This window comes from Theropithecus gelada, chromosome 15 (genome assembly GCF_003255815.1).
Source record: "Theropithecus gelada isolate Dixy chromosome 15, Tgel_1.0, whole genome shotgun sequence".
In the NCBI taxonomy this organism is placed as follows: domain Eukaryota; kingdom Metazoa; phylum Chordata; class Mammalia; order Primates; family Cercopithecidae; genus Theropithecus; species Theropithecus gelada.
The window spans coordinates 456,118-481,736 of record NC_037683.1 but is presented as its reverse complement, the minus strand read 5'-3'; the positions used below and the strand labels follow the sequence as shown (position 1 = coordinate 481,736).

General features: G+C 48.7%; 1 protein-coding gene across 3 annotated transcripts in view; it reads left to right on the top strand.

Annotated features, from left to right (window-relative positions):
• EHMT1 (euchromatic histone lysine methyltransferase 1) overlaps positions 1-25,619 on the top strand; it is a 223,323-nt gene that overhangs the window by 110,034 nt on the left and 87,670 nt on the right. For 2 of the 3 annotated variants that reach the window (XM_025359650.1, XM_025359653.1), the window contains exons 4-6: positions 5,636-5,816; positions 20,343-20,500; positions 20,872-21,060. In XM_025359650.1, coding sequence (XP_025215435.1) covers positions 5,636-5,816; positions 20,343-20,500; positions 20,872-21,060 — 528 coding nt within the window. The remainder of the gene's footprint in view (positions 1-5,635; positions 5,817-20,342; positions 20,501-20,871; positions 21,061-25,619) is intronic. The other variant, XM_025359652.1, reaches the window with a different exon arrangement.

Sequence of the window (25,619 nt, the reverse complement as noted above, 5' to 3'; positions counted from 1 at the left end):
CCCCCCCCACGCCGCTCACCCTCACCCTCCCACGCCGCTCACCCTCACCCCCTCCCACGCCGCTCACTCTCACCCTTTTCCATGCCTGTCACCGTCACCCCCTCCTATACATCTCACTCTCATCCTCCCCCACGCCTCTCACCCTTGTTTCCTCCCACACTTCTCACGCTTGTCCCCTTCCATATATTGCTTTGCCGTCAGTGTGTCGTTTTTGGGGAAATGTCTTTCAGACTTTTGCTCATTTTATAATTACATTGTTTTGTTAGCTTTGAGAGTTCCGTATATGAGCGTTTGTCAGATATATGGTTTCCAGTATTTTCTGCTGGTCTGAAGCTTCTCTTCTTTCTCTTCAAATTTCTTTCACAGAGCAAAGGTGTTTCATTTTGATGAAGCCCAGTTTATCAGTTTTCTCCTGTGGATTGTGCTATTGGTGGTGTGCGTGAAAACTCTTCACCTAGTCCTAGATATCAATTTCTCTAATTTTTTTTTTTTTTTTTTTAGTTTTGTGTGAACTTTAAATCTGTGATCCATTTTGAGTTAATGTTTGTATAAAGTCTGAGGCTTGGGCTGAGGTTGAATTAATTTTTGCCTGTGGATGGCGCACCAGTCACAGTTTTAAAACACGTTAGAAACTGTGCATCTTTCATCTCCCTGAAGTTTTATTACAGTCCTACTTCCAGGATTTTATTCTGATATATATTTATTCGTGAGGATCTTTTATTGTCACCCTATCACATTCCTGTAGGGAAAAAAAGCAATTTGAAATTTAAAAAAAAAATTGTCCGACCATGAGGCTTATTTAAGTGATCGCTTTGTTTTGGATTAAGTTGCTGCAATAATTAAAGTCTGATTATGACACATCATTTGGTTGAAAACTGCTGTACATTCACAGGCGGGTCAGTTGTAGGACGAGAGAACCTGAGTGTTTTGAGGCTTCGGAACCTGGTTTGCTGAAGATTCTCCACGGCCTCTCCGCACCCTGGAGAACTTGCTCTGCTCCTAGGGGAGCCTGCGGGAGAAGGAGGGGATGGACTGAGCCAGGGCAGGGCTGTGTCTGTGGGCCCCACAGAGGTAGTATGGCAGAGACTGTGGGTGGGTCGGTGCCCCCCTGCACCCGGGGTGTGCACTGTGTCTGTGGGCTCCACGGAGTTGGTGCGGCAGAGACGGTGGGTGGGTGCCCCCCTGTGCCTGGGGTGTGCACTGTGTCTGTGGGCCCGACGGAGGTGGTGTGGCAGAGACAGTGGGTGGGTGGGTGCCCCCCGTGCCTGGGGTGTGCTCTGTGTCTGTGGTTCTGGGCCTGGCCTCTCCACCCTTCAGGATTTCCTGCCACCCCAAACCCAATTTAGTCTTGTTTGGCATTTTTTAAAAACCAGAATTTATTGAAAATTGTGTTTTAAAAAGTCATTCCAGTGATAAAATGAATGTTGCAGTCTTTGTTAATAAATCCAATATGCTCGTAAAAGTTTGAACATGAAGGTGGTGTCACGGCTGCAGTCTCACTATCCCGTGGCGAGAACCAAGGGATTTGGACCCTGTGTCTGGCGTTGATCCCCATCGTAAAGATCCTCAGAGCGAGGCCTGCTCACTGGCAGGTTCACCATTGTTAGGGCAAAGAAAGCGGAAGCCACTGGAAGGGAATATTTTTTCCTACATGGAAATGCTTGTTTCTGTGGCCTGGTTGGCAGCTCCATTTCCCTGATTGAGTTGTGCCCACTCCAGGAGGCGCCAGCATGGGGCCCCTTGTTTTTCTCTGTGTGTGTTTCCACACCTCCCCTCCTGGTACCCACTCTAGGCTCTAGGTGCTGGGAGAGAGGTGGTGCCTGTCAGTCTGCACTGGAGGTGGTTCTTAGCAATTATGTGAAGAAGTGCTACCAAGTGTCCCACTGCCAGACTCACACTGGTGCAGAGCCCCCCCACCCCCGCCCCCCCACCAGGAGGGAAGGGCCTCAGGGAGGGGGTCTCCCCGCCCCCCAGGAGGGCGGAGCCTCAGGGAAGGGGGCTCCCCGCCCCATAGGAGGGAAGAGCCTGGGGAGGAGAACCCCCCCCACCCACCCCGGGAGGGAAGAGCCTCCGAGATGGGAACCCCTCGCCCCTCCCAGGAGGGAAGAGCCTCGGCGAAGGGGCCCCCCCACCCCCCCAGGAGGGAAGAGCCTGAAGGGCTGCCCTCCCAGAGCCAGGCCATGTGAAGGTGGGCCAGCCGCTGGCCGCGCTGCCTCCATGGCTAGGTCTTCACTTTCCTTGTGCTTTGTTAGATAAGAATCCCAGCAAAATCAAAATCTAGAATCCTCACCTCGGTTAAGCCGTTCTTGGTCTTACTGTTGAGATTTTTGAAAATAACCTTTTAAATTAAAGAATAGGTTGTGTACCTCGGCAAGAATTAGCCTCGCATGGCTATTTCCTCTTCAGGGTTTGTTTTTGTACCTTCATTGATATGTACTTTGAAAGTGCATTTTGTGTTCGTAAGCACCAGCTGAGGGGGATGGCCACATGAACCAAGCAGCCTGCACGGTGGTTTGTAGGTGACCTAAAAGGGGACTGACTCCTGAGTTCTAACAGTGACTTCATTGCAGTCAAACCTGGTGTACTGGAGAAAGACCAAGACACTTTGTAAAGCAGACGTGTGGCATTCGTGTGGCTTTCAAACAGTGTTCCATGTGCGAGGTGCATTCATTAGTGGACATGGCAGGAGGAGCTGTCATGTCTGAACTGTGCTTTGGAGGGAGGAGAGCATTCATCCCTCAGGAAAAAGTAAGGGCATCCCGGGGTGGAGGTACATTCCAAGAGGAAATCACTGAATGTGGCAAACAGGGTTGCTGAGCTGGACAGGGCTCCGTGGGGAGAAGCAACAAAAAACTCCAGAGAGCTGTGGTCACTGGAACATGAATCTAGGGTAGGTTCCCCAGGAGGGAGCCCAGGTGGTTCTGTGTCTGTTCTGGACATCAGTGGGGTGTCTGGCAGCTTAGTGTGGGCTCAGTGAGAAGCTTTGCAAGTACCACATGGCAGCAAGATGCACTCGAGAGACAGAAAGGGAAGGAGGGAGGGAAACAGACACAGACATAGTGCGCCTGTGGGACAGAGAGAGGCGGAGACGGTGAGGTCATGAGAGCCAACCCCAAGAGCACGTGCTCCCCTGTGCCTTCCAGCTCACCCTGGCACTCCCCTCTCATCTCCCATCCAAGCCAGGTGCTACCCTGTTCTGCTCCGTGTGCTCTTACCTGGAACTCTCGCTCTGCCTCCCTGCCTCACCTGTAATCTCTACAAGCACCTCCTGAATCCCTCAGAGCCCTCTCTGCAGCCACATGTTCACCCATGCCACGGACCCACCGAGAACTTCGAGTTACCATTACTTATGACCTTGTTCACTTCTCCCTGACCTTGACTCTAGTTGATGCAGGTGCCTTGTCGTGTGTGTGTTTGTGTGTGTGGTAAAACACATCACATCAAACATAACCATTTTTAAGTGAACAGCTCAGTGCATCAGGCACATTCACATTGCTGCGGAGCCATCACCACCCTCCATCTCTGGAACGTCTTCATCTTCCCAAACTGAAGCTCTGTCTCCTTTCAACACTGACTTCCCATCCCTCTCTCCCAGCCCCTGGCAATGCCATTCTACTTTCTGTGTCCGTCAGTCTGACGACTCTAGGGACCTCGTGTAAGTGGGATCGTACAACGTTTGTCCTTTTGTGGCTGACTTATTTCATTCGGCACAGTGTCGCCGAGGCTCATCCACGCTGCAGCGCGGGCCCCAGCTTCGCCGCTTCTCAGGCTGAGTCACACGTCACTGCGTTTTGCACACGACACTTCTGATCCATTCGCCCGACAACCAGCCCTTGGGTGGCTCCCCCTTTTGGCTGCTGCGGTTGATGCTGCTGTCAACGTGGGTGTACAAACATCTCTTCAAGACCCTGCTTTCAGTGCTTCTGGGGCACATGCCGAGTAGTGGAATTGCTGGATCACATGGTAGTTCCATACTTAATTTTTTGAGTTTTTTGCAGCAGTCGCACCATTCTACATTCCTACCAGCAGTGCACAAGGGTTCCCATTTCTCCAGTTCTCACAACACTGACTCTTTTCTGTGATTTCCTGGTAGCCATCCGTGGTACTCACCGAGGTCTGGATACGTATTTCCCTAATGAGGTTAAGCATTCTTTTTTCCTAGTGTGTGAATGGTACTCACCTGGTTTGGATATGCATTTCCCTAATCAGGTTAAGCATCTTTTCATGTGTTCATCAGCCATTTGTATGTCTTCCTTGAAGAAATGTTTATTCAAGTCCTTTGCCCATTTTTTAATCTCGTTGTTTTTTATTGTTGTAAGACTTTTTCATATATTCTGGATAATAATTGCTGATGGATTTGCAGATGTTTTCCCCCATTCCATAGCATGCTTTTTTCACTGTTAACTGTGTCCTTTGATGCACAAAAATTTTAAGTTTTAGAAATTTTTCTTTGTAGAGACAGGGTCTTGCTATGTTGCCCAGACTTATCTTGAATTCCTGACCTCAAGTGATCCTTCCCCCTTGGCCTCCCAAAGTGCTGGAAGTACAGGTGTGAGCCACCGCACCTGGCCCAGAAATTTTAACTTTGATTAAGTCCAGTTTGTCTGTTTTTTCCTTTGTTGCCTGTACTTTTGTTTTCATGTCTAAGAAATAATTGCCAGATCCAAACGTTGGGAAGCTTTCCACCTGTTTTCTGTAAGAGTTTTATGGTTTTAGGTTTTGCAGTTAGGTCTGTGGTCTGTCTTGGGTTAATTTTTATATATAGTTTAGAAAAGGGTCCAGCTCCGTTCTTTTTCATGTGACATTCAGTTCTCCCAGTGCCATCTCCTGAAGAATGCCCTATCTTTTAACACTTTTTACTGTGTATTGCACCGTGTGCACAGTAAAGTGTGGTTCAATTGAATTAGATTTAAAGTTACAGTATCACAGGTCTGTAGGTGACGAGGGGAGCAGACAGAGAGTGGAGGTTCAGTTGTGTCTGTGCCTTCTGCAATGAAGGAAGTACTGGGAGTTTGTTGTCGGTATCACAGCCCTGCCCTGCAGGCTGAGACGAGGCAGATTTAGGAGATCAGTGAGACTGAGTAAAATACCGTTTTAACACAACATAGTTACCTACTGTGGGATAAATACCATTGGGGATGTTGCAAACATAATGTTTAGCCACGATAAACTGGGAAAGCAGTTTTTGAGAAGTTTTGATGCTGCCCATTTTGGGTATTTTTTAGCTTAGTAAATGTATTACCGAAGTCAGGGGTTGGAACATTTTTTTCTGCAGGCAGAGAACCAGCTAGAAAATGTTTCAGGTTTTTTGGACCACATGTGGTCACTGCTCCTCCTCCCTCCTCGTTCCTCCTTCTGACCTTTAGCCCTGTAAGTGCTGTTCTTAGCTTGGGCCGTGGTTTGTAGATGCTGACCTAACCCATCTGAGGGGCAACTAGGCACACATGTCTTCGTGGCAGGTGCTTTTGTGAGGACAGCGTGCTGTTTCCGCTTGCAGACTTTCTCCTCTCTCCATTGTATCTCATCTTTCAGTTGTGGGGAATTAATGGGGAGAAGAACTGTGATTTTGGTTGCATGTTATTTCAATGACCATCTGCTTATGCAGTTATAGTTATTCACTGTCTTTGTTTTGAAGCATGCAGCCAGTAAAGATCCCAGAGAAGTTCGAGAAGCTAGAGATCATAAGGAACCAAAAGAGGAGATCAACAAAAACATTTCTGACTTTGGACGACAGCAGCTTTTACCCCCCTTCCCATCCCTTCATCAGTCGCTACCTCAGAACCAATGCTACATGGCCACCACAAAATCACAGACAGGTAAAAGGGAGACCCAGCAACTGTCTTTGCTCTTTGAATGTATGTTTCGAGCCTGCCCCTTGCCAGGTGAGAGTTCTGTTTGACTGTAAGTGCCTGTGCTGCTCTTGATGAATGACTGTTGACGTCAGCCGGCCCTCCCGGGCTCGCCTGTATGCCTGAGGAGGCACACCTGACGTCTGCTCTAAAGCCTTGGCTCAGGCCGGCATTGATTTCCTAGCTTGTTAACATTCTCAAGATGAAGACTGTTTTCTTTACTAGTGTCTTACTCACTTGGTCTCTGTGGGGAGAAGACCCTGGAGTTGGAAGCTTTCCTGGTGTGTAGATGAAGTGCCTTTGGGAATGCTGGGGTGTGCTGGGGAAGCCCCGGCCCAGGGTGAGGACCACCGCCCCCTCCAGCTGCTCTGCCACTGCCACCTCACTCTGGGCATGCTCCTCACTCTCCTGGGCTGGCTGCTTCTGTGGCCAGTTCTGCGAGTGGATGAACGTTTGATTCCTCACTGGGGACCTTTTGTGGGAGGTGCTGGGAGGGCACCGGGACGTCAGAGTGAGCGACGCGTCAGGGTTCCCTGGGCTTTCAAACCTCCTTAGCTTCTGGGATGGAATACATGCGTTTGGCGCCGTCCTGGAGAGATGCAAGGCCCTTCTTGCTGGCCCTCGTGAGTGCTGCTGCTGCCGGCAAGGCTTCACTTGAGGATGGTCACCTGGCCACAGGTGTCTGTCTTTCTGGACTTTAAAAATACTTTTTATTGGCTGGGCACAGTGGCTCACGCCTGTAATCCCAGCACTTTGGGAGGCTGAGGCGGGTGGATCATGAGGTCAGGAGATCGAGACCATCCTGGCTAACACGGTGAAACCCCGTCTCTACTAAAAATACAAAAAATTAGCCGGGCGTGGTGGCGGCGCCTGTAGTTCCAGCTTCTTGGGAGGCTGAGGCAGGAGAATGGCGTGAACCCGGGAGGTGGAGCTCGCAGTGAGCCAAGATCGCACCACTGCACTCTAGCCTGGGCGACAGAGCGAGACTCCGTCTCAAAAAAAAAAAAAATTTTTTTTTTATTTAAGTATTTTCAGACCTCCAGCAAAGTTGCAAAAATTCTACAGATAAGTCCTGTGTACCCTTTACTTTTTACCACGTGGCACAATCTCGCCCCCTGCCCGCCCCCATGTATAACTTTTTTTTCTGAGACATGAATGTAAGTTGTAAACATTGTGCCCTTTTATCCCTGAAAACTAATGTTATTTCCTAAAAATTACTGTAATGTCCCTAAAAACAGAAATATTCTCTTAGATAACTGCAGCACAGATATCCCGGTGAGGAAGCGTACCGCAATGCTGCTCTCTCATCTCAGTGTCCCGTTCCGCATTTCCCATGCCCGAGTGTCCTTAGGGCAGAGGACAAATAAAATCTGGTCCTAGAGCCTTGAGCACCTGTGTTGTGTCGCGTTAGTTTCCTTTGATCTGAAGCATTGTCAGCCTCTTTGTCTGTCTGAGCCGTGGCGTTTTGAGTACAGGCCAGGTGTTTCATAGAATGTGTCTGACGGGGGTTTGCCCAGCGGTTCCCAGGATTGGGTGCAGGTCGTGGAGTGATGCAGGGGACTGACAAGTGTCCTTAGGAATTGAATTTTGGTGGCTTTTTGTCCTGCTCTGCTGCTGGAGTCTGCAGAGCCCTCCATCTTAAAGTTACTGCTCCCCAGATTGCAAGCGAGACCCTAAGGTGTTGCAGGTACCGCCCATCACATCCCACCGGGCTTCAGCATCTGCCGTGACCCACGCCCAGCTCATACTGCATGGTGGGTGCCAAATGGTGGTTTTCCAACTCCATCATTTCCTCCTGATATTTCAGTTTCTGCTGTAAGGAGGTGCTTCACTTTCGTGTCCATCCACACAGTTATCTGTCCATTTACTCTTAAAGAAAAAAAAAAACTTTTTAAAAAATAGAGATGAGGGTCTTGCTGTGTTGCCCAGGCTGGTCTTGAACTCTTGGGCTCAGGCAATCCTTCTGCCTTGGCCTCCCAAAGTGCTAGGATTACAGGCGTGAGCCATCACCCCCGGCCTATTTATTTTTAAGTACTGACTTGTGGACTCTTATTTGAGTCTCTGAACTATAATCCATTCCTATCCTTATTTATTTTGCTGCTCAAATTGTTCTAAGTTTGTCCAGTGGGGTCCCCCTAGGCTGGTTCTGAGTCCTGGGGTGACGCCCACCTCTTCATGAAGACCTTCCCAATTCACTGGATGGTCTGCTTACCTGCCTTGTCCCTTCCCAGTGCCGGAATCGGCTTTCTCCAGGGACCCCTGGTTCTTTTCATTGGAAGTTAGAAAACAAAATCAGTCGTTATCTGCTGCCCTCCCCGTCAACTGTTTTGCTATTTGACTTAATTTTATTTATTTGAAACAGTTAAACTTGTTGTTTTGCAAAACTATGGAGTAATGCTCACGTATGTTAGGACATACAAGTAATGTCTGAAGTGTTGTTAAAGTGTCGCGATTTTCTTTTCCTATTTTAGCTTTATTATATCATCATCTTTTAAAAAGAGCTTTCTAAAAACGAAGTACCCAGTGTGTTTAGCAGGCCCCAGTTTACCCTTCCACAGCCCTCTTCCTCCACCACCCCTTCCTTATCCGTAACCTGGAAGTGGGTAGTCCATCAGCAAGTTAGCCGAGGACAGTGTGTAAAACGGCCTCGAGCCACGGAGGAGAAGTGCGCGGCAGTTAGCTGCCTGCTTTGATCCAGTGGTTAAGATACTCAGCCTCAGCTGCCTCCGTGCGTTGTCACCCCAGGGCTTCCGGAGTGGGCATGAAGGTACAGTTTCTGTGCTAGAACGTGCTTCCCAGAGAGGAGCATGGCACGCACAGCTGCCTTGTCTTGTGGTGGCCGTCAGTGCACCTTTCTACATTGCTGGGAAGACAGGAGTGCGGATGGAGGAGTCCCCTGTCAAGTGTCCGGGGGCCGGGGGTGCAGAGTCTACTTATCGGGATGGCAGAGAGAGACAAAGGCCTTTTACAACAGTGTCCATACAGATCAGGAATCTGGGTAGGTTCTGTCCTGTTGTCACAGGATCCCTTGAGTGTCACTTTGCCAGCCGTAAACCTCTGTGGCCAGCGGCGCCTCTGCTTGAGTTCCACTCGCACCTGCTGGGCTCATTCTGCCCACTCGGCCCAGCAGGCTGTACTCGGCTCATGCTACCGGCCCAGGTGCCACACCTTCTGAGGGCAAGCCGGGAGTGGAGCAGCGAGGTGTGTGTTGGTGAGCAAGCGTGGCGTGGGGTCACTGTGCACAGCCAGGCTCGCTTGGCTGCTGTGGCGGGGCGGGCGGCTCCAGGCGCTGGCTCCGTGCAGAGCTTTGGCTGGATGAGGCGTACCGCAAGCGGTTCACGCTGCAGGCGCTGGCGTCCGGATGAGGGGAACACGGTGCCGCCCCGAAACTTGGAGTCACCAGCAACTGCGGAGCCCCAAGGGGATGGGCTGGGAGAGTGTTCTGTGGCTCTGTCGCTCTCGCCACCCACAGTACCGGCTGGGGTGCGTTTTCAGCTCGTCCAGCTCTGCCGCTTTCGCCCTGGCCTGCAGCTCCCAGGAGGGCCTGGCTGCACCGCTGCTTGCCACCACACAAGCGGAGGGCGGGAGGGCTGTAGTGTTACCGCTCTGGCTTGAGGAATCCCAAGGTTTGGGTCCCCAGAGGGATCGCCGCTCTTCACTCCCGGTTCCGCGAACGGGGGCGAGTCACGGCCGGCAGCCCAGCGAGCCGGCCAGGAACATGCTACGGCCCTTTCTGCACCCGCTGTTGGGTGGGGCCTGAGTTCTTGTCCTGTGTCCGTGGACACCTGGGGGGGGGGAGCAAGGTGGAGAAGAGTTTTATTGAGCAACAGAACCGCGCTCAGCGGAGAGGAGCCCCACAGTCAGTAGCTGCTAGCCGCAGGCGGGCGGTCCTGCTGTGTGACCGCGTCGGGGTCTGTGTGGGCCCGGAACGGAGGAAGTGCCTGCTCATTGGCCCAGGCCTGGGCCTGGAAAAGACACCATCTGATTGGCTAAAAGGCCTGCCCGGAATGGAGGAAGTGCCTGCTCATTGGCCCAGGTGTGGGAAAGACACCATCTGATTGGCTAAAAGGCCTCAAGGACGTTCTCACTCCGGGTTGTGGATTCTGTCGGGAACTGGCAGCCCAGTCCCAGTCTCTAGGCTTCAGGCTGCCTTTGGCTTGAAGGTCGGGTTTCACCGGGGACCTGCTCCCGTCTGCCTCAGAATCTGTCTGCCGTTACCACTTTTATTTCTTCACCTCTCACTCCATTGCCTGCCATTCCTTGTTGCCTCCCTGTGGGAGGGGTGTTGGAGCCAGGTTATCAAAGAAAGGCTGAGATTCCTGTCATGTCTTTCTGTTAATTTTTAATTCCTGTGGTGATGATCACGGACGGTTCTGCGCGCTCCCTCCTGCTGCCCCGTTAAGTTTACCACAGGCAGGAAAGAAGAGCAGAGTCACATGTCGGTTTCAACGTGCGTTGTACCGCTGACGCCATAGCAGAGCCCGTGCGTGTAGCTCCTTCCCGTGGGCAGCCGTAATTCTTAGTTTTAGATGGAGGGTGGCTGGGACTCTGTCCGACCTGTTCTGCACCCTCCACTCTGCAGTATCGGAAATGAAAGATCTGTGCTGTGCCAGAAGGTTGGCAGCATGCGTTTGTGTGACAGCCCCCGGCTGGGGATGGCTGTGCTGACTCGGGATCTCAGGCACCCAGCGTTGTTTTAGGCGAGCATTCGTTCTTTTTAGAGTGGACTGGCATCTTTGTTAGCAGCTTGTTCTGTATCTCTCCAAGGTGTAGCGGTTCACGGTTAAAAAACGACCCTCACAGCACCAAAAGCTGATTTCAGAGGATTCTAGAAAGATAGTGGGGCAGGAAGACCCGGAATTCACCTTCTCACCTAGACAGCAGTTCCCCTGGCAGAGTCTGGCTGATGGAACTATTGGGAACTCTGGAGTCTACTGAAGGTTTGCAGCTTCTAGGCGGGAGGCTGGGACGTGAATTTCCGTCGGTTTCAGCTCTGCTGCCCACTCCCTTCCTCAGCCCTGTGGTGCAGGGTGTGCGGTGTTCCTGGAACAGTGTGCGTGCAGCTTGTGGGAGCCAGGGCGGGCGAACAGGACCTTGTCCCCAGGTGCATACAGAGAGGCCCTCTCATCCGGTTGCAAGCCTTTCTTCCGTGAGATGTCCGAGAAATCTAAAGGGCCAGTGCTCTTTTTATCTCCCCACTTCGTTTTCATTGTTTTCTCCTTTTGGGAGCCAGACATTAAAGACCAGGATATTCAGAAGCAACTGTGTATATGGGGTAAATTACAAAGTGACTGCGTGTGCCCAGGGAAAGGCACAGGCTAAGGAAAGACATGAGAAAACCTTAAGTTTAAATCTCTGGCTCACTCTCCTCACAGAGACAGCCTGCAACTATAAAAAATGACAACAACAAAAACACCCCCAAACCAGTAACAGCAACAAAATAGTAAACGCTGGAAAAGGAGGAGAATCTGCTTTTCAGAGTTTCTACATTATTGGATTCAAATGTCCAGTTTTCAACATAGAATTACAAGGCATACAAAGAAACAGGAAGGTATGGCCCAATCAGATGAAAAAAATAAGTCAACAGAAACTGTTCCCAGAAAACATCTGATGCCAGAACTACCAGACAGAGACTTGAAAATAACCATTTTAAATATGCTCAGAAACTAAAGGAAGTTGTGAAGAGAGTCAAGAAAATGATGTATGATCAAAATGGAAATACCAATAAAGAGCTAGAAAACCTAAAAAGGAACCAAAAGAAATTCTGGAGCTAAAAAGTATAATAAGTGAAATGAAAAATTCACTAAAGGAAATCAAAGGCAGATCTGAACAGACAGAAGAAAGAGAGAGCAAACTTGAAGACAGGACAGTAAAAATCATCAAGTCTGAGAAGCAGACAAAAAGGCCGAAGGAAAGTGAGCAGAGCCAAGGGGCCTGTGGGCATCATCAAGAGGACCAAATAGGGATTGTGGGAGTACAGAGAGAAGAGAGTAAGAAAAGGCTGGAGAGAGTATCTGACGAAACCCATGAATATGAACACCCAGGGGGCTTGGTGAAGTCCAGTAAGATGAGCTCAAAGAGACCCGCACTAGACACATTATACTTGAGACACTTCTGTGGAAAGACAAAGAGACTCTTGAGTATATCATTGGTATATTAGGAGTGATAAAAGAAAAAAAATCTTTCAACCAAGTATCCATAGCCACGGAAACTGTCCTTTAAGAGTGCAGGAGAAATTAAGATATTCTCAGATAAACAAAACCTGAGGGAATTTCTTACCACCTGACCTGGACCTGCAAAGAAATACTTAAAGGAGGCTAGCAGGTTGAAAAGAAAGGACACTAGACAGTAACTTGAAGCCATATGAGAAGTAAAGACATGGGCAGTTTTGGCCGGGCGTGGTGGCTCAAGCCTGTAATCCCAGCACTTTGGGAGGCCGAGATGGGCGGATCACGAGGTCAGGAGATCGAGACCATCCTGGCTAACATGGTGAAACCCCGTCTCTACTAAAATAATATAAAAAACTAGCCGGGCGAGGTGGCGGGCGCCTGTAGTCCCACCTACTAGGGAGGCTGAGGCAAGAGAATGGCGTAAACCCGGGAGGCGGAGCTTGCAGTGAGCTGAGGTCCGGCTACTGCACTTCAGCCTGGGCAGCAGAGCGAGACCCCGTCTCAAAAAAAAGAAAAAAAGACATGGGCAGTTTTAAAAGCTAGTATTGTAACAATGGTTTTTGTTTTCTATAAGATGTAAGAGACGAATACGTTTAAAAAATTAGTCTGCAAGCTAGTATCATTGCAACTTTGGTTTGTAACTCCACTTTTTTCCTACGTAACTTAAGAGACTAATGCATTTAAACGAATTGTTTATGTTTCGGGGCACAGCATGAATAAAGATGTCGTTTTGTGACATCAGCAAATGAAAGGGGTGGGAACAGATACGTAAAGGAGCAGAGTTTTTCTGTGTTACTGAAGTTAAGCTGATATAAATTTAAATTAGAATGTTATAACTTTAGGATGTTAAATGTAATCCCCATGGTAACCACAAAGAGAATAGCTACAGAGCATACACAAAAGGAAACGAGAAAAGAATTTAAACATTCCACTATAAAAAATCAGCTAAATATAAAAGAAGACAGTAGTGCAAGAAATGAGGGATGAAAAAAGCTGTAAGGCATGTAGGAAACAGAGCAAAATGACAGAAGTAAATCCTCAGCAGTAGTTGCTTTAAATGTAAATAGATGACGCTTTCTAATCAAAAGACAAAGATGGGCAGTGCTGTGGTTTGGATGTGGTTTGTCCACACCAAAGCTCCGGTTGAAATTAGTGTTGTGAGGTGGGGCCTCCCTGGGGGTGACTGGTCATGTGCATGGACTCCTCATGAGTAGATCAGTGCCCTCCCTCCAGGTGAGTGACTTCTCGCTCTCGCGGAGAGATTAGCTGCCTTGAGGTGGGTTGTTTGAAAGAATCTGGCTTCCTTGGTTTCTCTGTCTCTTCCTCCTTCTCTCACCATGTAATCTCTTGCACATGCCTGCTCCCTTTCCAATTTCCACCGTGAGCCAGAGCGTGAAGCCCCCACCAGGTGTAGCTGCTCAATATTGAACTTTCCCGCCACCAGACTCAGGAAACAAATCTCTTTATCTTTTATGGCAACACTAAATGGATGAAGGCAGACGCATTAAGAAAAAACAACACATGATCCTACTACATGCTGTCTGTAAGAGACTTACTTTAGATCCAAAGACACAAATAGATTGAAAATGAAAGGATGAAAAAAGATATTCCATGCAAACAGTAACCAAAGAGAGCAAGGTGGCTATTCTAGTATCAGACAAAATAGGTTTTTAAATAAAAAAAGGTTACAAGAGGTAAAGGAGGACAATATATATTAATAAAAGTTTCAGTACAATAAGAAGGTATAACAATTACATGTGTAAACATTTACATACCCAACGAATGATAGACCATCAAGATACAAGAAGTAAAACCGATAGAACTGAAGGGAGACTTAGACAATTCTACAGTAGTAGTTGGAGACCTCAGGTTCCACTTATCAATAATGGATAGAATAATCGTATAGCATATAAGAAAGGAGATGGAGGACTTAACAGCATAAGCCAACTAGATTTAATGGACATACAGAATACTCTGCCCAACAGCAGCATGTACATTCTTCTCAAGTGCACCTGGGACACTTTCTAGGATAGACCATATATGTTAGGCCACAAATTAAGTCTCATTGTTGATTTTAAAATACAGAGGTTTGGGCCGGGCGCGGTGGCTCACGCCTGTAATCCCAGCACTTTGGGAGGCTGACGCGGGTGGATCACTTGAGGTCAGGAGTTCGAGACCAGCCTGACCCAACATGGTGAAACCCCGTCTCTACTAAAAATACAAAAATTATCTGGGTGTGGTGGCACGTGCCTGTAATCCCAGATACTTGGGAGGCCGAGGCAGAAGAATCACTTGAACCTGGGAAGTGGAGGTTGCAGTGAGCCAAGATCACACCACTGCACTCCAGCCTGGGCGACAGAGTGAGCCTCTGTCTCAAAAAAAAAAAAAAAACAAACCAGAAAAACTATATAGAGATTTGGCTGGGTGCAGTGGCTCAAGCCTATCATCCCAGCACTTTGAGAGGCTGAGGTGAGTGGGTCGCTTGAGCTCAGGAGTTCCAGAGCAGCCTGGACAAATAACTAAACCCTGTCTCTACAAAAATACAAAAATGAGCCAGGCATGGTGGCGAGTGCCTGTGGTCCCAGCTACTCCAGAGGCTGAGGTGGCAGGATTGCTGGAGCCCAGAAGGTCGAGGCTGCAGTGAGCCATGATTGTATCACTGTACTTTAGCCTGGGCAACAGAGTGAGACACTGTCTTAAAAAATAATATGTGTATATATGGAAAAAGAGAGAGAGATTCAAAACTTACTAGAAAGCTATAGCACTCAGAACAGTGTTATTCTGGCATAAAGATAGACGTATAGGCCAGTGGACTAGAACAGAGAGCACAGAAATAAACCTTTGTGTTACATGATCAGTTGATTTTTGACAAGAGTGCCAAGACCATTCAACGGGGGAAAGGACAGCTTTCCAACAAATAGTGCTGTGAAAATGGGATATCCACATACAGAAGAGTGATACTGGACCCTTACCTCACACCATATGCAGAAGTTAGCCTAAGACAGGTCCAGGACCCAAAGGTAAGACCTAAACTGTAAAATTCTTAGAAGAAAACATAAGACAAAGGCTCCATAACATTGGACCTGGCAGTGATTTTTAGACGTGACACCAAAAGTGCAGGCAACAAAAAAAAAAGGAGACACACTAGGTTTGATGAGACTTGGTATCTTTTGATGCACCAAGCTTTCTATCTCCTTGTTTTCCTGTTTCCCTGCTTCTTACTGCTGCACTTTGCCTGTTGTAAAGAAAAGACACTGTCAACAGAATAAAAAGACACCTATGGAGTAGGAGAAAATATCTGTAAATCCTATGTCTGATGAGAAATTACTACTAAAAATATACCAAAAAATCCTGCAACTCAAGAACAAAAACAACTTGATTAAAAAATCGGCAAAGGAGGCCGGGTCTAGTGGCTTGCGCCTGTAATCCCAGCACTTTGGGAGGCCGAGGCAGGCGGATCACCTGAGGTCAGGAGTTCCAGACCAGCCGGGCCAATACAGTGAAACCCCGTCTCTACTACAAATACAAAAGTTAGCCAGGCATAGTGGTGCATGCCTGTTGTCCCAGCTACTTGGGAGGCTGAGGCAGGAGAATCGCTTGAACCCGGGCGGTAGTGGTTGCAGTGAGCCAAGATCAAACCACTGCACTCCAGCCTGGGTGACAGAGTGAGACTGTCTCAAAAAAAGATGCACAAATGGCCAGTAAGCACATAAAAAGATGTTCAGCGCCACTAATCATAAGGTAAATGTAAATCAAAACCACAGTGAGATACCACCGTACACCTATTGAGGATAGCTACTATCAAAACAGAAAATAACACGTATCAGTGAGGATGGGGAGAAATGGGAACCCTTGTGCACTGCTGATAGGAATGTGGAATGGTGCGGCCGCTGCGAAAAACTCAAAAAATTAAGTATGGAACTACCATGTGATCCAGCAATTCCACTACTGGGCATGTGCCCCAGAAGCACTGAAAGCAGGGTCTTGAAGAGATGTTTGTAGACCCACGTTGACAGCAGCATCAACCACAGCAGCCAAAAGGGGGAGCCACCCAAGGGCCAGTTGTCGGGCGAATGGATCAGCAAAGGGTCGTGTGCAAAACGCAGTGACGTGTGACTCAGCCTGAGAAGCGGCGAAGCTGGGGCCTGCGCTGCAGCGTGGATGAGCCTCGGCGACACTGTGCCGAATGAAATAAGTCAGCCACAAAAGGACAAACGTTGTACGATCCCACTTCCACGAGGTCCCTAGAGTCGTCAGACTGATGGGCACAGAAAGAGTAGAAGGGGCTGGAGGCTGGGGCTGGAGGAAGGGAATGGAGAGTTAGGGCTTAATGGGAACAGAGCTTCAGTTTGACAAGATGGAAAGAGTTGTGGAGGTGGATAGTGGTGATGGTGGCACAACATTCTGAATGTATTTGATGCCACTGAACTGTGCACTTAAGGATGATCAAGATGGTAAATTTTGTGGTGTGTGTATTTTACTAGTAAAAAAAAACAAACAAAAAACAGAAAAAGTAAACTTAGGTCATAAAGCAGTTTGAGTGTCCACACTTGGTAGAAGCTGCAGGTCCCTGCTGGGCTCATTGTCCACACTTGGGTAGAAGCTGCAGAAGTTGCAGTGCTTCCCTTGCGTTTTTTTGCCGGTGACCACAGTCCATGCCCAGAGTGGAGGCTCTGCCTTTTGCTTTGTGAGCTTGGAGCGTTTGTGCCTTCTGCATAGGTGGGTGGGAACAGTGCCAAATACTGAGCCTGAATGGGCCTGGGGTCTCTATGTGGACTTGTTGGGCAGGGAGGAAGGAGGACGGTGGCTCTGATGGCAGGGAACAGTTCAATGGGTGCTGCTGTCCAGGCATGAGGCCTGGGCATAGAGCTGGGCCCTGCTCTGTGTGACCTGAGGGCAGAAACCCTTCTGAGTGAGAGTTGTGGTGACCACGCAGGCTGCTGTGTTTCCCGTGCACTTGCTTTTTCCTCACATCTCCACCGTCCCATCCGCCTTGTCTGCCCTCTGGAGCCTGTCGCCTTTCTTCCTTATCCACACCTCTTCTACCCAGCAGCCCAACCTTTCTGCAGACAGCTGGGCAGTGCCCACCCCCACCCCACACCCACTTCCACTCCTGCCACTGTTTTTCCTGGAACTGTCTGTTCCACACTGTCCTATGCCTGGGCCTCCCAGAGTGTCCTGTGAGATGCCAGTTAGTGTGAGTCTTTACTCGGAGTCCTGAAGTGCCCCCCTCCCCCTTTCTTGATGTTCTCCACCGGGATTCTTCTCTGCCAGATCCCATCTGCAGGGAACTGGCCCCACTTCTTTGAGGTCTGGAGTGCAAATCCTCCTTCCTTCCTGCCAGCCATCCTGTAGTTTTCTTTCTCTTGGCCCCTGATCACGCTGAATCCCAGCCGTCTGGCTCAGGGCCAGACCCTCTCCCTGGACACAGCTGGAGGCCCCCGTGCAGCACTGAAGCGGCCCCTTTTCACACTTCAGCCACGTGCTCAGACACTTTCAGGTCCTTCATAGGTTCTACGTTTCTGAAAGTCATCCATAGACGTTTCTCTACTATTTAATGTGTAGCAAATTTTATACTTAACGTCTGTTTCACACATACAAGCTGTCACCCAGTAAGAAGAGGCCCTTAGACACCATTCTTCACTTGTTTGCAGCAGGCAGACTTCCTGACATGATTTATTTTATTTTATTTTATTTATTTTTTTGAGATGGAGTCTCTCTCTATGGCCCAGGCTGGAGTGCAGTGGTGCGATCTCGGCTCACTGCCACCTCCGCCTCCCAGGTTTAAGCGATTCTCCTGCCTCAGCCTCCTCAGTAGCTGGGATTACAGGCACCCGCCACCACCATGCCTGGCTAATTTTGTATTTTTAGTAGAGACGGGGTTTCACCATGTTGGCCAGGCTGGTATTGAGCTTCTGACCTCAAGTGATCACCCACCTCGGCCTCCCAAAGTGCTGGGATGACAGGTGTGAGCCATTGCATCTGGCCCCAACATGATTCTTGGTTTTTTTAGACGGAGTCTTGCTCTTCTTGCTCTGTCACCCAGGCTGGAGTGCAGTGGCGTGATCTTGGCTCACTGCAAGCTCCGCCTTCTGGGTTCACGCCATTCTCCTGCCTCAGCCTCCCGAGTAGCTGGGACTACAGGTGCCCACCACCACGCCCGGGTAATTTTTTGTACCTTTAGTAGAGACGGGGTTTCACTGTGATAGCCAGGATGGTCTCGACCTCCTGACCTCGTGATTCACTCGCCTCAGCCTCCCAAAGTTCTGGGATTACAGGCATGAGCCATTGCACCCGGCTGACATGATTCTTAAGCACATGAAATGCAGGGTTATCTCCTTTGTCCTCTCTCAGCAGTTCAGTACAGGAGTCAGCAAACTGTTTCCAGGGGACAGGTAGCAAATGTCAGTGCTTTTGTGGGCCACACTGTTCCTGTCCCAGCTGGTCATGGTGGTGTCACATTGAAGCAGATGCAGACAGTATGTAGACAGTGGGCATGGGTGTGCACCAATAAAGCTTTATTTATAAGCAGGTGTCGTGTCCAATTTGTGTTATTAATAACCATGGGTTACTGAGATGAAATAAGGAAAAGAATCTAGTGAGAAAGTACATGTAGTCACCCTTGGGTATAGGAAGAGATTGGCTCTGGGACCCCGTCCCCGTACCAAAATCCAAGCATGCTGCAATCCTGCAGTCAGCCCTGCAGAACCTGTGTGATATGAAACGTTGGCCCTCTGTGTTCAGGGGTTTTGCATCTTGCAAACATTGTATTTTCAACCTGTTTGGTTGGAAAAAAAATCTGCTTGTAAGTGGACCTATGTGATTAAAATCTATGTTCAAAAGTCAGCTGTATATATATTTAAAGCTGAGAGACTTAAAAATTATCTGATTAAATCCATGCCTCCTTCATCCCCCCACAAAATATCTATTCAAAATACGAAGATGATTATGATGGTGAGTCTAGGATTCTCAGGGCTGCCAAGGGATTTCTGTGGTTTGAGCACAGCCGTGCTGGCCCATCAGCCTGTTCCAGTGTGGACAGAGCCAAGTGTCTGCATGCTGGCTGTGTGCTCAGAGCCTGACCCCCAGGAACATACTGCAGATGCCTGGGGTGAGCATTTCCCAGTGTCCATGGCCCCAGGCACCTCCTCACTCCAGAGCAGATCTCCCAGGCCCCGTGGCATCTGTGGGTGGTGCTGTCACAGGACCCACCCGCTTTGGATGGCTCTCACTCTTTCACGTTCCTCCAGCTGTTGCTTCTGCGTTTTGTAGAACCAAATTGTGTGTGTGTGTGTGTGCGCGTGTGTGTGTGGTGTGTAAGAAAAGGGGGTCTCACTGTGTTTCCCAGGTTGGGCTTGAACTCCTGGGATCAAGCTGTCCCTCCCTCCCACTCAAGCCTCCACAGTAGCTCCCTCTTCAGGTGTGAGCTGCTGTGCCCAGCTTTAAACAGAATGGCTTTTCCCCAGCCCTTTAGGAGAGTTTCTTTCATGTGAAAGCAGCAGCGTTTAGATCTGTTTTTTCTTTAAATCCTGGAACTTAAAAAAAGTCGTAGAGTCTGATTATATAAAACCAATGGAACCTAGAACTGCTTTGTTCAGAATGAGGTTGGGAGCCCCCAGGCGCCTTCCTTGCTGCCGCTCTTGTTTGGAAACCACTGCTCCAGCCCCTGGACATTTGCTCGCCCCTCTCACCCTCTTGTCTTTTAATAGAGAGCTGGACAGTAGCTCCAGGGACTGCCTTTCCCCTCAGTCACTGGACTGCAGCGCGAGGAGGATGGTGTTGGGGTGTTGGGCTGCAGAGTCACAGGGGTGGACCTGGTGCGGAGCTTGTGTCCTAGGAAGAGTGGCCTGGCCTGGCCCCTGTGCTGGGGAGGGAGGCCGGGCTCTGCCTGCTCCACACCGTGTCCTTCTGCTGCACATGCTGTTCACGTTGGTGTTTTGCGAAGTGAGAGGACTTCTCAAGGGTAGTCACTCCATGTTCAAAGCCAAGGGGACTGGGAGGAGGAGTTGCTTCAGAGCCCTGCTACTGACGGTTTGTGACTTTCCTGCCTCCAAGGTGGGGTGGTCAAGTTTGCTCCGTGTTTTATTGTGAGGGGAACAGATGAACAGATGATCTGGGACGTGTTTCTGATTCTCTGTGAATTGATCGCGAGTGAAGGATGCCTGTCACTGTGCTGATGGCCGGCGGGCAGTGTGCCTGTTGTGATGGGGTTTGCTGGTGATTTTGGTGATCAAGTTTTGTAAACTGTCTCCTACCTTTGAAAAACATTTGAATGGTGTTTCTTTTCCTTTCTTGTCCCCTTTTGACTTTTTTTTTTTTTTAGCTTGCTTGCCTTTTGTTTTAGCAGCTGCAGTATCTCGGAAGAAAAAACGAAGAATGGGAACCTATAGCCTGGTTCCTAAGAAAAAGACCAAAGTATTAAAACAGAGGACAGTGATTGAGATGTTTAAGAGCATAACTCATTCCACTGTGGGTTCCAAGGTAAGAGACACATTTGAGTGAGTGCCACGTGTGTGTGGAAATGCGTTTCTGTGTTCGGGGCCTGGTTATCAGTCATTAGGTGACCTCAGTCCCCGGGAAGGGGCCAGTGCCATGAAGCTCCTCTGCCATAGGGGCAGAGTGTTCGTGTCCAAGATTGTTGTGGGAGACTCCACCCTGTCCTCCCGGCCCTCCTCACCACAGCCCGCCAGTCTGCCGGGCTCTTCTCCAGGTGGCAGGGGCACCTCCTCATGCATCCCCGCCTCCCCACAGGCCCTTGCACCTCCCAGTCACCCAAGACCCCTCAGTGAAAGCGAGTTTGTTCATGATGCGCACCGCTCCTGCCTTGGGGTGTACACCTGCCCGTGTTCTAGGGGGAGAAGGACCTGGGCGCCAGCAGCCTGCACGTGAATGGGGAGAGCTTGGAGATGGACTCAGACGAGGACGACTCAGAGGAGCTCGAGGAGGACGACGGCCACGGCGCAGAGCAGGCGGCTGCGTTCCCCACGGAGGACAGCAGGACTTCCAAGGAGAGCATGTCGGAGGCTGACCGCGCCCAGAAGGTAGGTGTTGCTGTCTCGGGAGACAGCATGAGGGAGGATTATCACAAAGTTGACCGTGGTTCTGAGAATTAGTGGTCTGGTCACTTCTAGACCCTAATAAAATCCCCTATTTGCAATTGGCTTAGATTTTTGTATTTTATTTTTCTTGATTTATTAGATTATTTTCATTCAAGAAGTGTTTGTGTATATCATTCATTGAAGTAAACCTCTTTTTTTTTTTTTCCTTTTTTTTTTTTTTTTTTTTTTTTTTTTATTGGGTTTTTTTTTTTCCCAAGGTGTTTTGGTGATGCATTCATTGAGGTAACCCCTTTTTTTTTTTTTTCCTGTGTTTTCTTTCTTTCTTTTTTTTTGAGATAGGGTCTTGCTTTCACCCAGGCTGCAGTGCAGTGGCATGATCATAGCTCACAGCGCTCAACCTGCTGGGCTCAAGTGATCCTCCCAACCCAGTCTCCCGAGCAGCCAGGACGACAGGCTGACGCCACCGTGCCTGGCTAATTTTTAAATTTTTTTGTGGAGAGAGGGACTCGCTTTGCTGCCCAGGCTGGTGTTGAACTCCTTTGCTCAAGTGATCCTCGCGCCTCAGTCTCCCAGTGTTGGGAATACAGCCATGAGCCACAGCGCCCGGCCTCTTGAACTTGTTCTGGGCTCTAGATTGACAGGAATGATAATGCTGACGGTTTGAAGTGCTGAGTGGCGGCTTGCTGTGTGCTCGTTTGTGGTTGACTCTGCGTGGCCTGCCACCTGGCACTGTGGACGCCACACATGGGCCCGGCGTGCCCTCTTCACAGACAGCCTCATCCCGTGTCCACCCAAGGACAAGCACCAGCACGGGCCGAGCCCCCAACCTCGTCGCAGCCGTGCTCTTGCCCCTGGCCAGGCATGGGCACCTGGGCCATTGTCTCAGGGAAACCGAGGAAGGTCTTAGACATAGTTTCGGAGTTAAATTCATGCTTTTTCAGTTCTGAGGGGGTCAGGTAGGAGTGACGCATTCCATAAGAGTGAAGAGTGGAAAATTGAGAGTCAAGCTGATGTACGTATCAGTGGTTTTATTGTTCAGGTGTGTCCAGCCATCTTCATTTAGACGCAATCTTGTATCTAATAAATTATTGTAAAACTAATAGTAGGAATGGCAATCCAGGTGAATTCATCCAAATACTGACTTATTTGAACATGCATAATTTTAGTGGTTAGCTTTATCCACTTTCAGTCAGCTTCGTGTGCTATGAGTGTACCCTTGAATGTATACAAAGCATTTTCTGTCATTTGTCAGAGTTTTGGGGATGTGCTTTCTTCCTTTTGCTTCTGTTTCAAAGTCTGTTGTACATTTTTACCAGGTTTTAGGGCAAATCTTTAAATGTTGCTCCCAGCTCTTAGCTTGATTATTTAAAAATTAGTGGGAAATGTCACCATTAGATATTTAAAGAGGATTTAAACATTTTTTATTTTAAGATAATTATTATTTTTTTCTCATTTTATATGAGGAAGCATAAGGAAGAAAATAAACAGCATCATGACTCCATGGTCCTGGTGGCTCGGGCACGCTTTGAAACAGTCACTACAGCAACTTCCTTAGACGTGCCCAGCACAGCCTCGCCCTCCCCAGAGGACGGGCAGCCCTGGCTGCACCGGGGGGAGCAGCGGCGACTCCCGTTAAGCTCCTGCCCCAGCAGCTGCCACGGGCTCTGCACACACGTGTCTGTCGCTCCAGTGCACTGTCTGTTCAGCTGTGTTACGCTCTTTTCTGTCAAGTTACAAGCGGTGCTTCAGGGGCGTTCAGTGTCGCAGTTTTGCTGAGTGTGCTCCTGGCTGGTAAGTGCTGTCTGCATTTACAGTGTAGCACTTCACTGTAACCAGGCCAGCTCTGAGTGTACCCTCCCGCCTGCGGAGACCTGAGCGGGCTGGTTTCCTCACCCTCCCCAGCAGGGCTGCCTGCTTGGAGTCCAGCAGCTCTTCACTGCTGAGTCAGGCCTGGGGCTGAGCAGCCACCGTGTTTGTTCCTCTGTACGCTGCTTGCTCAGTAGCCCCTGCTCATTCTTCTCCTGGATTGTGCATCTTTTGAATGTAGTCTGATGATCTTTTTGTCAAGGAAGAGTTGATCTGTTGGCTCCAGTATGAGCTGCGGCTTTTTCCCCAGGTGGATTTTGGGTTTTTTGTTTTATTTTTTGTTTTTTGGGGACAGGTCTCACTCTGTTGCCCAGGTTGGAGCGCAGTGGCGTGATCACAGCACAGTGCACCTTGAACTCCTGGGCTGAGGGGATCCTCCTGCCTCAGCTTTCTAAGTAGCTGGGGCTACAGGCACCTGCCACCATGTCCAGCTGATGTTTTTTTATTTTTTGTAGAGACAGGATCCCACTGTGTTGCCCAGGCTGGTTGAACTCCTGGGCCTAAGTGAACCTTCCACCTCAGCTTGCAAAAGTGTTGGGATTACAGGCGTGAGCCACCACACCCAGCTGATTTTATCTTTTGACCTTGTCTATAGTGTCAGAACTCTCAGGTACTAGCCAATTTCTTTATGATTTCTGGGTTCTGGGTTCTAATTATGATAAACCTTTCTCATTGGTGATTTTGAATAAATTGATGTATGCTATCTTCAAATACTTCTTTTATTTCATTCTTGTATATCAATAGTTGATTCATATAGAATTAAAATATCAGGTAGAACTGCTCAGAATGGGTGAAGTTTATGACATATTAATTATATCTCAATAAATCTTTTAAAAGAAAATGTGAGGTAAGGGTCCCAGGGCTTCCCTCAAAATGCTTAGGTTTCAGCTTCACTTACTGACTGACATGTCTTCCCTTCTCATTTACAACACCATGTTTATCATGTACCACATGGCATATTAATTTGAGTCTATTTCTAGATTCTTTCTATTGAGGTTCTCATCTTCTAGAGGAACTGGACACTGAATAGGTATTTGTCATAAAGTAAAACATTAAATGACTGTCAAGGCAAGAAAAGAATCAAGAAACAAAAGCAGAGCCAAGAAGAAAATGTGGTCAGTGTAAAACAGAACAAGATGGCAGGAGCAGCCTTAACTAGATGGGCACTGGCAATCGACGTGATCGTTTTGTTACATAAGTGGCTCCAGAGAACAGAGAAGGACAGGAAAAGTACGCTAGCCCATTCTGAGGTAAAATATAGGCTCAACTCACCTCAATCCTAAATACAGAAGTCCCAAATAAATTTTTTTTTTTGAGACGGAGTCAGGCGCTGTCACCCAGGCTGGAGTGCAATGGTGCAATCTCGGCTCACTGCAACCTCTGCCTCCCAGGTTCAAGCAATTCTCCTGCCTCAGCCTCCCAAGTAGCTGGGATTACAGGTGTGAGCCACCACACCCAGGCTAATTTTTGTATTTTAGTAGAGACGGGGTTTCACCATGTTGGCCAGGCTGGTCTTGAACTCCTGACCTCAAGCGATCTACCTGTCTCGGCCTCCCAAAGTGCTGGGATTACAGGCGTGAGCCACCACACCCGGCCTCCTAAATAAAATACTGATCAAATGCAATGACGTATTAAAATAATAATCGTAGGGAAGTGGGGCTTGCCCCATGATGAGAGTGACTCATTATAGAAACAGATGATTTAAAGACCAGGATTTACCAGGTTAACAGAGTAAATGAAAAAACTACAGACTGTATATGTGTTTAAAAGGCATTTTATAAAGTTCAGGCAGCTTTCTGTTTTCTGAATTTGGGGGACTACATTCTAATTGCATGTACGACAGTGGTACAGTTCAGTAATGATGGAAGAATGATGCACCTGTGTGGCCACCACCCAGATCAAAGCTTTGAATTTTGGCAGCACTGCGGAAGCCCACTGACCTCCCATCCCCAAAAGTAACCCCTCTCCTGAGTGCTTACCCTGCAGGATTGTCGTGTTTGATTTCGTTCCTTATATAATGTGCATTCTTTCTTTTTTTTCTTTGAGTGTGGCTTATTTTACTTCACATTGTGTTTGTGGGATTTATTTACATTATTAGTTAATTTTCATTGTTATGGAATAGTAGTTTTCAAAGTGGTCTGAGACCTGTTCAGAGAGTCTGCAGATCAAAACTGTTGTCATACTAATGCTAGGTGTTGGGTGCCTTTTTCACTCTCATTCATGGAATTACATGTGACGGCAGCTTTGCTGCAGTGGCTGACACTGTCCTTGCAGTTTGAACATGTCTCATCTTAAATTTCTACTGCAGTACATGTTAATAGATACTTGTATTAACAAACGCTCTTTATGGTTCTTGGTGCTATTTCAGAGTGTGCGGGGCCTGAGGCCAGGGGTTGACCATACTGGTTCCTCTGTATGGCTGCTCTGTGTCTGTGTCCGTCCCACTGTGGATGGCCCGTGGGTGGTTCCAGTGGGGCCGTTCCAGAGGAGGTTGCCACCATCACCCTCATACAGGTGTTGCCCCAGGTACCCACTGGGAATGGAACCGCCATGCCTTGTGCTGGCCTCCATGGACCCTGCCGTGCGGCTCCCCATGGTGGCCGCTGAGGTTAGCGCCTTCCCCACCACCTCGGAGTGTCCCCTCTGCTATGCCGGCCACATTCGGTGCTGCCACT